This window comes from Thamnophis sirtalis, unplaced genomic scaffold, assembly GCF_051295495.1.
Source record: "Thamnophis sirtalis isolate CommonGarterSnake01/CBP01778 unplaced genomic scaffold, rThaSir2_p1.2 scaffold_14, whole genome shotgun sequence".
Taxonomy (NCBI): domain Eukaryota; kingdom Metazoa; phylum Chordata; class Lepidosauria; order Squamata; family Natricidae; genus Thamnophis; species Thamnophis sirtalis.
In genome coordinates this window covers 27,143,506-27,160,683 of record NW_028261394.1, presented here as the reverse complement: position 1 = coordinate 27,160,683, position 17,178 = coordinate 27,143,506, and the positions used below count along the sequence as shown (strand labels likewise).

Genomic DNA, 17,178 nt, shown 5'->3' with positions numbered 1-17,178 from the left:
ACTTGAAGAACCTAAGGCAAGGTCAGCTAAAAAACAAGCAGGTCAAAAACAGCCTGGAAGCAAGATACAATTTGGAGAATAAAGAGATTGCAATAGTAATTGAAGAACTGAAGCAGAGGGTTGTTGCCATAGCTAATGAAGTAGTACTGAGTGAAGTTGAAATTAAACGAGGCATTTTCCAGGGCGATTCCCTTTCACCTCTACTTTTTATACTCTCAATGCTACCACTGACCATCATTTTGAAGAAGATGAACTGTGGATACGAACTTGCAAAGAAAGAACTGGAAATAATGAAATATCGCGACCTGGCCATCGAAACTACACGGCTATGGATGAAGCATGTCACAGTGATACCCATTGTCATCGGGGCCCTTGGCACCATGTTCAAGAATTTTACAAGATACATCAACAAATTGCAGCTTCCTGCAATAACACCAGTGGAACTGCAAGAAACTGCGCTACTCGGAACATCTTATATTTTAAGAAGATACTTGGTTCATACCTAGGATGCTGGCAGCAACCCGTATCAACCATTAGCACCAGTCAAAGGTATTTGTAATGCATTTTTGAATGTTCAGTTGACTGAGTTTCATGTTTAATGAATAAAGTATGTAATAATTGCTTATCCATTTTAATAAATCTTCCCTATATAATTAATTATTCTCTAAAGTTTTTAAAATTCTAACTTCTGTTTCTGTCAATTAGCAATTGGACAAAAATACATACATGGTTAGAAAAAATGGTAAAGCAACATATACCTAAAACCAGAAATATTTTTGTTGGGTATCTTACCAGAACAGTACCATAAAGGCACTTTTAATTTTACCTATTTAATTTTACATGTCTTAACAGCGGCGAGAATCGTGTTTTGCACAACAGTGGAAAAATGAAGAAATCCCTACCGAAGGAAGTGTACTAAAGTGTAATAAAAAATACTAGAATGTGGAGAAATGGATAGATTAACACTTAAGGATAAAGAAGAAACAGAATATTTTTAACATGGAATTCATTTTAGCTAGTCAGATAGGATTTGGTTTGAAAACATTTTCTACCTCTGCATACTCCACCCTCAACTAACTGAAGGGGAAGGATTAAACCAATGCACAATATTATTGCCAAACTACAGGGCGGGGCATAACCTTTTCCTAGGGGGTCACAGCAACACTTGTAATAACAACACAAATAATTCATACACCATTCGAAAGCCCATCAAAAACTGAGTTTATTGACACGATTTAATAGTCAGTATGACCACCATTAGCCCTTCGAACAGCATTCAAACGAGGTGGATAAGAACACAACAAATCTTCAAACAGTTCCGTTCGATTTTCCAGATTTTTCAACACAGTTTCCAAATTCATTCTCAAAGTTTCAACCGAAACAAATTTAACATTTAATAGCTCATTCAATTCAGTTTTTTATGGGCTTTAAAATGAGGTGTCGATATTCGGTTGAAACTTTGAGAATGAATTTGGAAACTGTGTTGAAAAATCTGGAAAATCGAACGGAACTGTTTGAAGATTTGTTGTGTTCTTATCCACCTCGTTTGAATGCTGTTCGAAGGGCTAATGGTGGTCATACTGACTATTAAATCGTGTCAATAAACTCAGTTTTTGATGGGCTTTCGAATGGTGTATGAATTATTTGTGTTGTTATTACAAGTGTTGCTGTGACCCCCTAGGAAAAAGTTATGCCCCGCCCTGTAATGTAAAATCAGAAGGAGCTTGTCAACACATTTTCTAATGAACAAATTTTATAAAAAGCCATATGCTCTTCCTGGTGCTTTTGGCTACCACACGCTAATACCGCTTGCCTGTTGGAAAACCTCACCAGAGGAACATGTCATTTGAATCATGCAACCACTACGCATCTCCCTTAACCGGGATATAAACAATAAATGATTCTATAAATTGAACAAACAAACAAACAGACATCTGCACTGTAGCTCAGGTTTGTGGGAAGATTGGCAGTCTCTTTAGCCGCCAATCAGGACTCGGTTTGCTGAAAACAACTCTGGGGTTGTATGAAGTGTTCTGCCATCGTGACTATTTTTTGGAGTGTTTATTGTCCTCTCGGAACACGTGGGAGGACTTTTTGGCACTTTCAAAGCAGGGCCCAAATGCTATGCATTTTTTAAGAGGAAGGGGTCAAGGCAAGAATTGGGGAGGGGGTCATGAGAAATAGCACGGGAGTTTCCTGGCATTATCTGCTCCTTTCGAGATGAATGGATACGTCTCTACTCTGGGATAATCATCTTTTTTTCTGGTCTTAGGAAAAGCAGGAGATGGTAGTCACCGTTTTTTTCATTGTTTATGCATTAGTGACCTTTATTCATTTATGTTGCTCAGCAAACATACTCCTTTCTCCTCTTTTACCCGTAATGACCACAACCATGTGAAGTGGGTTTGTCTAAGAGAGAGGGACTGGCCCAGTGGTGGGATTCAGCCAGTTCATACCTATTTGAAGGAACCAGTTGTTATCTTTCTAACCAGTTCGGAGAACCAGTTTTTGGAAGAAATCTCCTTTTGTTTTTTCCCACTTTACAGGGCTGATCCTATAAGGAAGACAGGAAGGAAACATTCTGGTGTTGTTTCTAGCCTGATCTTTATTGCCCTGCTTACAGAAACTGCCTCTCTTGTTAACTCTCATTACATTGTAACAGCTAAGGTGAAGCGCCCATCGACCTGAGTGATCTTGAGTTGGCCACACACCCACCCAGTCACATGACCACTGAGCCCCACCTACCCAGATGGTCTTTAGGGCAGAGAACTGGTTGTTAAATTATTTGAATCCCACCACAGGACTGGCCCAAAGTCACCCATCCAGCTTACATTCCTAAGGTGGGACTAGAACTCACCATCTCCTGGTGATTGGCTCAAAGTCACCCAGCAGGAGTAGAACTCACCTTCTCCTGGCCCAAATTGCCTAGCTTCCTTTTTGTACCTAAGGCAGGACTAGAACTCTCCATCTCCTGGTGATTGATCCAAAGTCACCCAGCCAACTTTCTTGCCCAAAGCTTAACTAGAACTTACCATCTCCTTGTTTCTAGCCTGATGCCTTAACCACTAGACTGAACTGGTTCTATTGGCTCTATCAACCCTCCTCCTCCTCCTCATGACAGTCTCAATGGAGGTCTGGGCTGCTGGGGGTTCGCAGGGGTTCGGGAGAACCTCTAGCTAAGTTTTTGTGCATTTCTGAAAACCCACAAATCCTACTCCTGGCTAGCCCCACCTACCCCGCCTCGCCTCTCCCAGGAGTCCCCATGCGGCCCGTTTCAGATGCAGGTAAGTACAGGGCATGCGCGGAGGCTCGGGGAGGGTGAAAAATGGGCCTAACAGAAGTTTGGGACAGCTGGAAACAGGCCTTCTGGAGGGTCTCTGCAGCGTGGAGAGGGCAACCCCCCCCCAACGTGGTGCAGGAGGCCCACTAGGCCACGCCCACCACATCCACACCCACCCAGCAACCAGGCAGAGAACCCCTTGCTAAAAGTCTTGAAGCCCATCTCTGGATCTCCCCTTGGTCCTTGCAGACCTGCATCCTTGCACCCCAAACATCTCAGCTTTTGAAAAAGAATCCCCTTTCTCTCTTGCCCCACATCGGTGCCCATCAATTGTGTGGCACTACAAAGCTCATGCTACAGGGTGACTCAGCCAAGCACTCCCATTTGTCTAAGAATGATATCCTGCATATACGGCCATGACTCTAGTTTCTTAGAAAATATGATGGGAATCTCACCAACTCTGTTAGCAATTTTTAAAAAAACAGGAAACACCATTCTCTGCTGGATTATTATGGTAAATACACGACTCCATGCCGTATTATTATTATTATTCCACTCACAGGAAGGTGAGGATGTTTATTTGCCCCACAAGCCCTGAAAAGATTCTTTGCCTCTCCCTGCAGTGCTGAAAGCTACTCCACCCATCACAATTTTACATTGTCGAATAATTTAAAGGCAGAAATCCTAGAAGCTTCTATTCCATCTGTGCGTGGTGGCAGCCAAAAACAGCCAATGCAATCCTATGCTGCATTAACAGAGGGATACCATCAAGATCAAGGGAGGTATTAATACCACTCTATAAAGCCTTAGTAAGGCCACACCTAGAGTACTGCATCCAGTTTTGGGCCCCACACTATAAAAAAGATGTTGAGACTCTAGAAAAAGTGCAGAGAAGAGCAACCAGGATGATAGCAATAGCAATAGCAGTTAGACTTATATACCGCTTCATAGAGCTTTCAGCCCTCTCTAAGCAGTTTACAGAATCAGCATATTGCCCCCACATGCTGGGTCCTCATTTCACCCACCTCAGAAGGATGGAAGGCTAAGTCAACCTTGAGCCGTGAGATTAGAACCGCTGAACTGCAGATAACAGTCAGCTGAAGTGGCCTGCAGTACTGTACCCTAACCACTGCGCCACCTCGGCTCAGTAAATATGATGAGGGGACTGGAGGCTGAAGCATACGATGGGCATGGCTAGTCTAGTGAAGAGAAGGACCAGGGGAGACAGGATAGCAGTCTTCCAAAAAAGCCAATGCAATCCCAAGTTGCATTAACAGAATGATACAATCAGGATCAAGGGAGGTACTAATACCACTCTATAAAGCCCTAGTAAAACCACACCTAGAGTATTGCATCCAGTTTTGGTCACTACACCAATAGTGGGATTCAAATTTTCTTTATTACCGGTTCTGTGGGCCTGGCTTGGTGGGCGTGGCAGGGGAAGGTCACTGCAAAATCCCCATTTCTTCTCAATTAGCTGGGACTCGGGAGGCAGAGAATAGATGGGGACGGGTCCAGCCAGAGGTGGTATTTACCGGTTCTCCGAACTACTTAAAGTTTCCTCTAACGCTTCTACAGAACTGGTCAGAACCTGCTGAATACCACCTCTGCACCACACTATAAAAAAGAAGTTGGGACTCTAGAAAAAATGCAGAGAAGAGCAACCAGGATAATTAGGGGCTGGAGGCTCAAACATATGATGGACAGTTGCTGGAACTGGGCCTAGCTAGTCTAGTAAAGAGAAGGACCAGGGGAGACAGGATAGTAGTCTTCCAATATTTGAGGGGCTGCCACAGTGGGGGGAGGGGTTATTCTCCAAAGCACCCAAAGACCAGGAAAGGAATAATGGATGGAAACTGACCAAGGAGAGAGTCAACCTGGAAATAAAGATGAATTTTCTGACAGTGAGAACAATCAACCTATGGAACAGAAGTTGCTCTCAGAAGTTGTGGGAGCTTCATCACTGGAGGCTTTCAAGAAGAGACTGGACTTCCTTCCGTCAGAAATGGTGTAGGGTCTCCAGCTTGGGTGGAGGGTTGGACTAGATGACCTACAAGGTCCCTTCCAATTCTGTTAATCTGTTAATCAGAGAACCAATGTGGAAAATATGGTGCTCAACCACCATTTTCTAGAGAAAATGAGAAAGTCCCCCACCTTCCCCCCAGTGGATCTCATGGCCCCTTTTAGAGGTGGTTCAACCTTCTGCCATGTTTCACATCTTAGGCAAAGAATGAAACTATGAAGAGAGGAATAGCTTATAAAAAAATATAAATATAAATAATAATATAAATAATAATATAAATAATAATAATATAAATAAATATAAATAATAATATAAATAATAAAATAAATATAAATAATAATATAAATAATATAAATATGAATATGAATATAAATAATATAAATATGAATGTGAATGTGAATGTGAATGTGAATGTGAATGCGAATGCGAATATAAATATAAAAATAAATATAAATAATATAAATATAAATATAAATATAAATATAAATATAAATATAAATATAAATATTAATATAAATATAAATAATATAAATATAAATATAAATATAAATATAAATATAAATATAAATATAAATATAAATATAAATATAAATATAAATATAAATATATAAATAAATATAAATATAAATATAAATATAAATAATATAAATATAAATATAAATATAAATATAAATATAAATATAAATATAAATATAAATATAAATATAAATATAAATATAAATATAAATATAAATATAAATATAAATATAAATATAAATATAAATATAAATATAAATATAAATATAAATAATATAAATATAAATATAAATATAAATATAAATATAAATAATACAAATACAAATATACATACATACATACATTCTGCTGTTCTCAACACCACCAGGTTTGTTTGGAGTGAATTTCTTGCAGTCTTTATCCTTTGCAAAGGTTAACTCTCCAAATTTAGTAGACAGAGGTAGTCCTCGACTTACAACAGTTCATTTAGTGACTGTTCAAATTTACAATAGCAGTGAAAAAGGAGACTTATCATCCTTTTTTCCTCACACTTTACGACCGTTGCAGCCTCCCTGTGGTCATGTGATAAAAACTCGAACACTTGGCCACTGAGTCATGTTTATGACGGTTGCAGCATCCCGGGTGTGTGTGTGTGTGTGTGTGTGTGACATGATCCCCTTTCATGACCTTCTGACGAAAAAAGTCAAGGGAGAAGCCAGATTCCCTTAACGACTGGGTTACTAACGTAACAACTGCAGTGATTCACTTAACAACTGCGGCGAGAAAGATTGTTAAACGAGGCAAAACTCACTTAACCTCTGTCTTGCTTAGCAACTGAAATTTCGGGGCTCAACTGTGGTCATAAGTACAAGGACTACCTGTAGGATTTTTTTTTTTTTAACAAAAGGGAAGATGGGACTCCAGGCCACATCCTCACTCCTGCTGGGACAGGGGCTTCACTTCCCCTTCCCCCCCCCCCAAGCCAAACCCACTTCCTCCCCCTGCAGAAATCCCTCTGCCCAGCTGAGGACCATCCCGGTGCCTCTCTTCTCCATGTTTGAAGACCCCACAGTTTCTTCTTCCTCTTTCTCCCACCCTTGGATGCCCTGCTTTCCAAAGTCAGCCTAAGGCGGATCCCTCCACCTCTTACCCCAATTATCTTGTCTTTTCCCAAAGATCAAAGCTACTCATCTTTAGTACATCAGAGTTTATTGCTGGCTCTGGACCATGCAGCCCAACCCAAGGTGGTTGCTGTGGTTAGTAGTCTTGGGGGGGGGGGGGTGTGTGGTTTCTGCCTTGAGGGTGTGTGTCTGTTTTTCCAGTTGTCCACTCCAGTCTTGGCCTCCTAGGTGGGGAGGGAGATTTCTTTCACGCCCTTAAATCGTACTACTGAGTGCCAGTTGTGGCACAATGCCCCCCCCCCCCCCCAGCTGAAGAAAATGGTCCTTTTGAATACTAAAGGCTGAGCTTACACAGCGACTTAACCTGGTATAATGAGGATGTTAGATTTTATTAATTTTAATCAATGACTAGCTTAAAAAGAAAGCAAAAAGAGAAGGGAAGAGGAAAGAAGCAAGGAAAAAAGCAAGGAAGGGAAGAAAAGAAAAGGAAAGGAAAGGAAAGGAAGGGAAGAGAAAAGAAGAAAAGAGAAGAGAAGAGATGAGGAAAGAAGCAAGGAAAAAAGCAAGGAAGGGAAGAGAAGAAGAAAGGAGCAAGGAAAAAAACAAGGGAGAGAAGGGAAGGGAGAAGAGGGAAGGGAAGAGAAGGAAGGAGAGGGAAGGGAGAAGGAAAGGGAGAAGAAAAAGGAAGGTTACCATAAGATCAAGTGTGCTAACATGATGCAATAAAACAAATGCTAGATTGGTGTACATTATTAGAACTAAAATTCTTAGATAAAATCTACCTCTAAATTTCTAAAGAGGAAGCAAATATTCAGCTCAGAAAGAAGTAAACAAGTTATTCTTCAAGATTTTTTTAAAAAATCTGGGGTATTAATCATAAATAACTGAAAAGAATTATTACTATAAAACATAATAAAAAGACGAAGGTAAACTTGAAATTATCCGTTCATACATATTAGTGGTTATTGGATAAAACTGGGTTTTATGGGATAGGACAGTTCTCAGCGGATGGAAGAAAGTTCATATAAAGTTCCCACTGAGGCTCAGATTCAAATCTTACTCTGGCCACAGACCTTCCTTGGGGAATCTGGACGGTCCCTCTAGCTTAGACCAGCCTACCAAACAAGGAGATCACTGTAGGAGAAGGAAACACCTTGTGGTCTCCCATCCACCATCCTTTCTCTCGGTCGCAATAAGGACATAAACCAAACGCACAAGGTTGCCGGTGGTTTTCTACGCATCGGGGTTAATAGATGGTAGGAAGCCCAGACAAACCGAGGTTCAAAAGCCAGGATTCAGGGTTAGCCCTGCTTTGGAAGGAAACCTGTACCCTTCAGCTCAACCTGGAAGGAGCCGACCACCCGCTTCTCCACCCCGTTCCTCCCCACCCCGAGGGTCCGCTGGACATTGCCAGAAAGGCGGCCCGCCTGCTTTTCTGGACTGGGGGCGCTCTGCACGAGCTCAGAGGCACGCCGGCTGGACTACTCACGATTTCCACCACCATCAGGATCCCGAAAGGGGACCTGACGAAGTCCAGATCCAAGGAGGGCGCGTGGAAAGCCGGCTCCCCGGCGGGGGTGCTGGTGCGGGTGCTGACTTTGGCCGGGAATTCCGTCATCCCGCCGGCGGCGCCCCCGGGCAGGAGGAGAAGTCGCGGCGCCCGGTTGGAAGCTGCGAAGGGCGAGGAGCGCTCGAGGGAGCGCAGAAGGGGACGCGGCTCCGGAGCGCAGCCGGGGCGAGTTGGAGCGCTGCTGCTGTTGCTGCCGCCGTTGGTGGCGCTGGGGCTGCGGCTTGGGATGGGGAGGTGGCCTGGGGCGCGGCCGGAGGGGCGCTCCGGTGGCTGGTTGGCGGCGCTCCGAGGCGGAGGAGGGACGAGCCGGGCGGAGGAGCCGCGTCCCCCGCAGCCCTGGGGGCCGGCCTTAGGCGGAGGACCCGCGGGAGTCCCAGAATTGAGCACCAGCCGCTTTCCTGCCCTTCTACACGGGTTTGCATTCTCCCCTCCGGGTTCATACGACCACCGTTACATCCTCCGCTTCCAGGAAGGGCGCCCGCCGGTTGAGTGCACCCCCGGACTCAACATCCTCTATAAAGGAGTGGAGAGGATAAATAATAACAACCACAAATAATTAATTAAAAAATGTGCAACAATGGCAACCAAGGCAGGCAAGATGGTAGAAGATGATGGAATACAACTTGAGAATGAAGAAATGATAAAGGCAGTAAAATCAGAGGAAGGCTACAAGTACTTTAGAGGCCTCTGACTTAATGCATAATAAAGTCAAGGAATTAACTTCAGCAATGTACATTTGATGAATTCACAAGATATTAAAGTCCAAATTGAGTGGAGGAAACATCATAAAAGCCATAAATACCTGGGCTATACCTGTGATTTAATACTCTGCGGGAATAATTGACTGGACCCAGATGGAGTTGGACAATTTGGACAGAAAAACAAGGACACTTATGACAATGAATCATGCTTTGCACCCTCAATGTGATGTTGACCGATTGTATCTACCAAGAGCAGAGGGTGGTCGAGGACTCCTACAAGTAAAACAGACTGTGGAAGAAGAAAAACACAGCTTGAATGATTACATCCAGAAAAGCGAAGAACCAATGATTAAGGAAGTAAATAAAGGAGGCCTTTTAAAGACAACTAAGTCAAAAGCTGAATATAAGAAAGAAGTAATTGAGAAGCGAGCTGAAAATTGGAAAAACAAAGCCATGCATGGCCAATACTTGAAAAGTATTGAAGGCAAAGCTGACCAAAAACTAACTTGGAACTGGTTAAGATCAGGAGTACTGAAAAAAGAAACAGCTTTATTTTGGAAGCTCAAGAACAAGCCTTAGCCACAAACTGCATGAAGGCAAAAATTCAACATGTTACCACCAACAGTAAATGTCGCCTCTGTAATGAGAAAGACGAGACAGTCAACCACTTGATCAGTGGGTGCAGCAAAATTTCACAAACTGACTACTTACAACGCCATGACCGCATTGCTAAGATGGAAATTGTGCCAAAAGTTTGGATTTGAGTACAGCAAAAACCACTGGGACCATCAGGTTGAGAAGGTTTTAGAGAATGAGAAAGTCAAGATCTTGTGGGACTTCAGAATCCAGACTGACAGGCACTTGGCCTACAACAAACCTGACATAATAATTGAAAAGAAAAAAGTATGGTTCATTGACATTGCAATACCTGGTGATGTAGGAATTGAAGATAAAAAGCAAGAAAAAAACCACAAAGTACCGGGAATTGCAAATTGAGGTTGAGCGACTGTGGAAAAAGAAATTGTGTGTTGTCCCGATTGTAATTGGAGCCCTTGGAGCAATACCCAAAGGGCTACCTCACTATTTGGAAATTTTAAATTTATCAGACTTGAACATTCTGATTCTACAAAAAACCACCCTACTTGGAACAGCTTATATCCTCCGACGTTACCTTAACAGTTCCTACGTCCTTGGATAGGACTCGAGCTGTTGAGCTACTAACCAGCCCCAAAGGCTGTGAATCTCACCAAAGATTATCATCATCATCATCATCATCATCATCATCATCATCATCATCATCATCATCATCATCATCATCACAACAATAATAATAACAACCCTCCGAGCTTTACCTTGTCGTGGTGGAGGGGCTTGCATGCTCTAATGATCCTAAGGGCTATGCTGAACAGGTGCAGCCATATCAGACAGGTCTCAGGTGAAGGGCCAGACAAAATTTGCTCCACAACCCATTCAAATATGGTGAATATGAAAAAAAAATGAAATTTATGCCAGCTGAACCGTCGTCCGGATTAACAAGGGTTCCGTTGGATGCTATGGCTCCTGGGCATTCTGCACAAAATGAGCTACAGGGCTCAGCTCCCTCTGCTAGGCAACCAGGGCATGGAGCTTACAAACACCCTACTTGGAACAGCTTATATCCTCCGACGTTACCTTAACAGTTCCTAGGTCCTTGGATAGGACTCGAGCTGTTGAGCTACCAACCAGCCCCAAAGACTGTGAATCTCACCAAAGATGATGATGATGATGATGATGATGATGATGATGATGATGATGATGATGATGATCATCATCATCATCATCATCATCATCATCATCATCATCATCCTGGCAGCAACCTGTATCAACCATTAGCACCAGTCAATGGCATTTGTGATGCATTTTTGAATGTTCAGTTGACCGAGTTTCATGTTTAATGAATAAAGTACATAATGATGATGATGATGATAGTCTTTATTGCCATTTTATTGTCATCATGTGTACAACAAAATTGGTTTAGCCTCTATTGGTGCAATCCTTAACAAAAATACAAGACAACATGAATAGTATAGAGAGTAATCTGTATACAAGTATATTGGGTGGAAAAAAACATATAAAGAACGGTTGCTGGAATTGGGGATGTGTGGTTTAATGGAAAGAAGGACCAGAGGTGACATGATAGCAGGATTCCAGTATTTGAGGGGTTGCCACAAAGAAGAGGGAGTCAAACTATTCTCCAAATCACCTGAGGGTAGAACAAGAAGCAATGGGTGGAAACCAATCAAGGAGAGAAGCAACCTGGAACTAAGGAGAAATTTCCTGACAGTGAGAACAATTAATCAGTAGAACAACTTGCCTCCAGAAGCTGTGAATGCCCCAACACTGGAGGTTTTTAAGAAGATGTTGGACAACTATTTGTCTGAAATGGTTAGGGTTTCCTGCCTGAGCAGGGGGCTGGACTAGAAGACCTCCAAGATCCCTTCCAACTCTGTTATTTGTACTTTTACTGGTTCTCTCAACCTACAAAGCAATAACTATCCCCAAGATGTGTGGCAGGCAGCTACTCCCCCCCCCCCACCAAGAGGATGGAGGCAGAAACGCAACAGGCCCCAGTGAAGTCTGTGTAATCACAGCCAGTTTTACTGCTAAAAAGGGGTTATTGGATTGAATTTTGGCATCTCCTCCTGCGGGATTCCAACCGTTGCATCTTTTAAACAATGATTTGTATCTTCCTGTGATAGGTGAACTCCCCCGTCTGGAGCTTAATCCGCAGATGTGGAGTTACCTTGGTTACAATCTGTTGCACCAAGTGCACCCACGGGAGTCACTCAGCAGGTTAAGAAAAAAAAGAAGAAAAAAAGGAACTATGATTAAAATGAGTAGTCGGTTGAGTCGGTAAGTTGAGGGAAGCCAGCCCTCGGGACCCAGTCCTGATATTGGTAGGGGTTGAAACTCAAAACGTACCCGTAAAATTAGCCAGCAGTTGTGACCTAAATTTGAAAGGTGAAGTTCCTGATGCTCTTTGAGCTTGGTGGTTTTCTTGCAGAGGTTTCATCGCCAAATTAGGTAACATCATCAGCACCAGCATCTAGTTGGATAATGAGATGCCTGCAAACAAACCACCAAGCTCAGAGAGCACTAAGGATCCCACCGTCCTCTTCCTCCTCCCTGCAAACCCCACTTCCTTTCAGCACTGATGATGTTACCTAGATGGTTAAGGAGATGTCTGCAAGCAAACCACCAAGCTCAGAGAGCATCAAGGGCCCATCCTCCTCTTCCTCCTCCTCCCAAACTCCACTTCCTTCTGGCACCGATAATGTTATCTAGTTTGATAATGAAATGTCTGCAAGAAAACTGCCAAGCTCAAAGAGCACCAAGAGCCCATCCTCCTCCTCCTCCTCCTCCTCCTCCTCCCAAACCCCACTTCCTGTCAGCACTGATGAGGTTACCTAGTTGGACAATGTCTGCAAGCAAACCACCAAGCTTAGAAGCATCAAGGACCCCACATTCCTCCTCCTCCTCTCCGCAAACCCACTTCCTTTCAGCACTGATGGTGTTACCTAGTTGGATAATGAGATGTCTGCAAGCAAACCACAAAGCTCAGAGAGCACCAAGAACCCCACATTCCTCCTCCTCCTCTCTGCAACCCCGCTCCCTTATTGCACTGATGATGTTACCTCTATAGGTAATAAAACATCAATCAATCAATCTATCTATCTATCATCAATCTATCATCTATCTATCATCTATTTATCATCTATCATTGATCATCCATTCATCCATCCATCATCTAATTATTTAATCTGTATTTCTTCTATCCCTCCAACTGGCCATGTGTTTCTCATGTTGTCTGTGAACTCTGTATGTATGAAAAATTAAAGAAAGCATCAGATTTTATCAACAGAAGCCAATTGTTTTCATTAGGAGTTATTTTAGAGTTTGGGTTTTTAAAAAACTATTTCGGTCCACCTCTGCCAACTTTTGGCCTCTCAAACAGGACATTTGGAGTTATTATAAGCACTTTGGGGAAATGCTGCTGCAGACAGGACCGTATCCCCAACAAACTAAGGAAAATAAATGAATCCACAAACTATTTTTTTTTAAAAAAAACATCCAAATCTCTTCTATTAGCTTTTCCCTGGAAGGAAAAAAGGCTGAAACTGAAAGGGTCATTAGGGGGAGAAAGCAGAGAAATTTGCAATATATATAATGCTATTTTGTGTGTGTGTGTGTGTGTATGTCTGTGTATATGACATAATATAGTAATAATATACTATAATAATGTAATGTAATGTTATAGTATAGTATAGTATAGCATAGCATAGCATAGCATAGTACGGAATAGAATAGAATAAATATAATAATAGAATAGAATAGAATAAATAGAATAAATAGAATAAAATAAATAGAATTAATAATATAATATAATAATATATAATATAATAATATATAATACAATACAATATAATACAATAAATATAATATAATAAATATAATATATAATAGCATACCATAGAATAAATATAATATTATAATATAATATAAATTATAGTATAGTATAGTATAGCATAGCATAGCATAGCATAGCATAAATAGTATAGAATAGAATAGAATAATATTGCAAATTTCTGTGTATTCCCTGGCTTGAGGGGAGGTTGCAATCAAGAGAAGTAATCGAGAAGCCATAGAAGACGAAGGAGGCCGGACTTGCGGTCCGATTTTTTGAGTTTAAGTCTGGTCTATCCGGATTCCGATGGAACCGTTTACATGGAGCCGCTGTTAATTCGGAGGGAGCACAGGCGCTACTTCCCAAGCCTGGAACAGTTGAAGTTTGCGGTGGTTTTTTCCCCTCGCCTGCTGAGATCTGGGGCATTAGTGGCGGTTGGTAAAAGAGGAACTCTTCCACAGACCTCCTGCAAAATTAAACGCAGGAGGGAAAAAAAAGTTAGCATTTGTCAGAAGTGGGATTCGAACCCACGCCTCCAGGGGAGACTGCGACCTGAACGCAGCGCCTTAGACCGCTCGGCCATCCTGACTGCTTGGCCAATCAGTTCTCTTTCTTCGTACAAAATTTGCAAAACAGACTGCTGACGTCCCTTATTTTATGTGAGAAGGCTTATTTTGCGCAGCCGCAGTTGAGCGTTCAGCGGCCGCTATTAATATTCCTCCGCTGGGTTGTTCTCATCGGAGGCAGCGGGTTCGCAGCGGCAGGAAAGGGACCGGCGGTGTCCTCTGGGTCTTAGCGCCCATCTAGATGGAGAACTTGGCAACTTTAAGGCTTGGGGACTTCAACTGCCAGAAGTCCACAAGTCTTAAAGTTGTCAAGTTTGGGGACTCCTGGTGTAGGGTTTCCTGCTTGGGGGCGGGGGAGGAGGGTTGGACTAGATGACCTACCAAGTCCCAACTCTGTTATTCTATATCAAGCAACCACATCTGCCTATCCCAAACCCTTTGGATTAAGGACTCAGTAGGTACTGTAGATCAAAATGCAAATCCAGCCTGAACATCTTTGTGACAAACAAACAAAAAATAGCATAAAAGCCACCACACATCAAAAGCATAGAGAACAGAACAGAATAACAGAGTTGGAAGGGGCCTTGAAGGTCATCTAGTCCAACCCGCCACTCTGCCCAAGCAGGAGACCCTATGCCATTTCTGACAGATGTCAGTAAATGAAAACCTGACAGCTTACTGGGGATGGCTCTGGTCAGATCAAACCAGATAACTGAATGTAAAACTGCTGGTGAGTTTCTACTGCTGCAAACTAGAGAGTATTTTAACTTACTGCACCAGTGTATGGTTTGCCAATTGCACAGTGGCAGATAGGAGAGCGCTCCAGAGGGTCAATGTCATTGCCCAGAGGATCATGGGTTGCCCTCTCCCCTCTTTGGAAGAGCTTTATAGCTCCCGATGCCTTAAGAAAGTTCTAAATGTTCTTAAGATCCATCTCATCCTGGGCACCCCCTTTTTTTTAAACTATTACCATCTGGCAGACGGTACAGGGCAATAAAAACAAGGACAAATACGATGAAAAACAGTTTCTATCCCAGATGACAAACTAATTTTAAAAACCTATTGTTATCTCTTGAGCATTAAAATGGAAGAAGAACAAGTAAAGGAAACAATGATAGTATGGGCTAAAATTTTTGGTTATACTATAGAGCTGTGATGGTGAACTTATGTGCCACGGGTGGCATGCAGAGTACTCTCTGCATGCTTGCGAGCCGTTTCACCGCACATGCGTCTCCCACCAGCCAGCTGATTTTGGGGTCTCTGCCGTGCATGTGGAAAATTGCGCATCCAATGCACGATTTTGGCACGCAAGGAGAAAAAGATTAGCCATCACTGCTTTAGAGTTAGATAAATGACAGAAATTGTGAGATAGGAACTATAAACTAATAATGTCAACTGCATATAAGGAAAACGCATATAAAATGATTTACAGATAGCATTTTCCACTAGCAAGATTGCCAAAAATGTTTAGGAACATTTCTGATAAATGTTGGAAATGTAATCAGACACCGGGTTCATATTATCATATGTGGTGGACCCGTCCTAAGGCAAAACAATATTGGACAAAAATACACACATGGTTAGAAAAAAATGGTAAAGCAAAAACCAGATTTAAAACCAGAAATATTCCTGTTGGGTATTTTACCAGAAAAACATAATAAAGGAAATACATATTTAATTTTTCATGTGTTAACAGCAGCTAGAATTGTGTTTGCACAATAGTGGAAAGATAAAGAGATCCCGGCAGATGAAAATGTAATTAAAAAATATTAGAATGTGCAGAAACGGACAGATTAACACTTAAAATCAAGGAGAAGGATGAAACTGAATACTTTATAACATGGGATTTGTTTTATCAATGACTAATTAGAAACAGAAGTTAGAAATTTAAAAGCATAAAAGGTTCATTAAAATGGACAGGCACGTACCATTATTATTATCTCATTACTATTTAGGCTATGAATATTATTGTTATTATGATCATTACAACTTTTTAAAATTATTTGCACCCAGACAACACACAGTTTATGTAAACATTAAATTTCGTATGATGTTAATAAATAAAAACAACCACAACAAAATCCAACTTTCACTTCCAGAGAATGCCATGGGAACACCACCATTGCCCGCCTTAGTCTGAAATCAGTAGCAATACAGAAATTGCCACAGGAGGGCAATGTTAACTGCAGAATTTTAGCCCAGCCCTAATAACAGCACTGTGATTTTCTGCTTCATGTAGAGTATTGTTGCAGAAAATCAGGAGATTTGGACTGTGAGATCAAGAAAAAACTTTATTTGGCCAAATAGTTCAAAGAGAGATAGCAGTTTCTAACATCTGAACAGCGTTCTAATCCAAACATGCATTTTTATAGTGTGTTCAAAGCATCAAAAACACGGAAATATTAAAGCATTTCAATTGGCAAAGTTCCTTATTGCGAGGCAGAGAAGCATGCAGGAAACACTAGTTTCATTCTGGCTTCTGTGGTTAAGCTCTGTCTGACTCGCAAGGGAGACCTCCAACTGACTTAGATTTAGATTTAGATTTAATAAAATTTATTGGCCTACTTACAACAGGTGTCGCGGTTTGACATTTGAATATCCTAAGTTCAAGTTTTCTGTTCTTTTTCAAGACTAGAAAATGTTCAACGAGATAGAAGGGATAGATGGGGTCCCCAAGAAATCCTCTAGTCTGACCCCGTTTCATGTTCACTCTTATGTCCAAATCTCGCTTTATGTCCTGCCTTAGTATGAATCTCCTTGTTGTTTCAGACTATGTTGAAAAGGGGGCTGCTGGATGGATGGTTCTCCTTTTCCCCTCGTCTTGCCAATTTCCCTACGTCCTACGGGATTGGGCGGCATATAAATTTATTAAAAAGTTAAAGTTAAAAAGTTCCCTTAATATGTCCTTTAGTATTTAGGGGTGGGTTGCTGCCGGTGATGGGTTGCAGGCAGTACGCCCCGGTACGCGTATACTGGTG

At 41.8% G+C, this 17,178-nt stretch overlaps 1 protein-coding gene and 1 non-coding gene across 2 annotated transcripts in view; both read right to left on the bottom strand.

The window, feature by feature from the left end:
- Positions 1 to 8,694, bottom strand: part of PLLP (plasmolipin) — a 44,400-nt gene extending 35,706 nt beyond the window's left edge. The window contains exon 1 of the mRNA XM_087728775.1: positions 8,409 to 8,694. Coding sequence (XP_087584901.1) covers positions 8,409 to 8,537 — 129 coding nt within the window. The 5' untranslated portion in view covers positions 8,538 to 8,694. The remainder of the gene's footprint in view (positions 1 to 8,408) is intronic.
- Positions 8,695 to 14,140: 5,446 nt separating this feature from the next.
- On the bottom strand, positions 14,141 to 14,223 carry TRNAL-CAG (transfer RNA leucine (anticodon CAG)). Its single transcript has one exon. It is a non-coding gene; the product is annotated as a tRNA-Leu (tRNA).
- Positions 14,224 to 17,178: the final 2,955 nt, after the last annotated feature.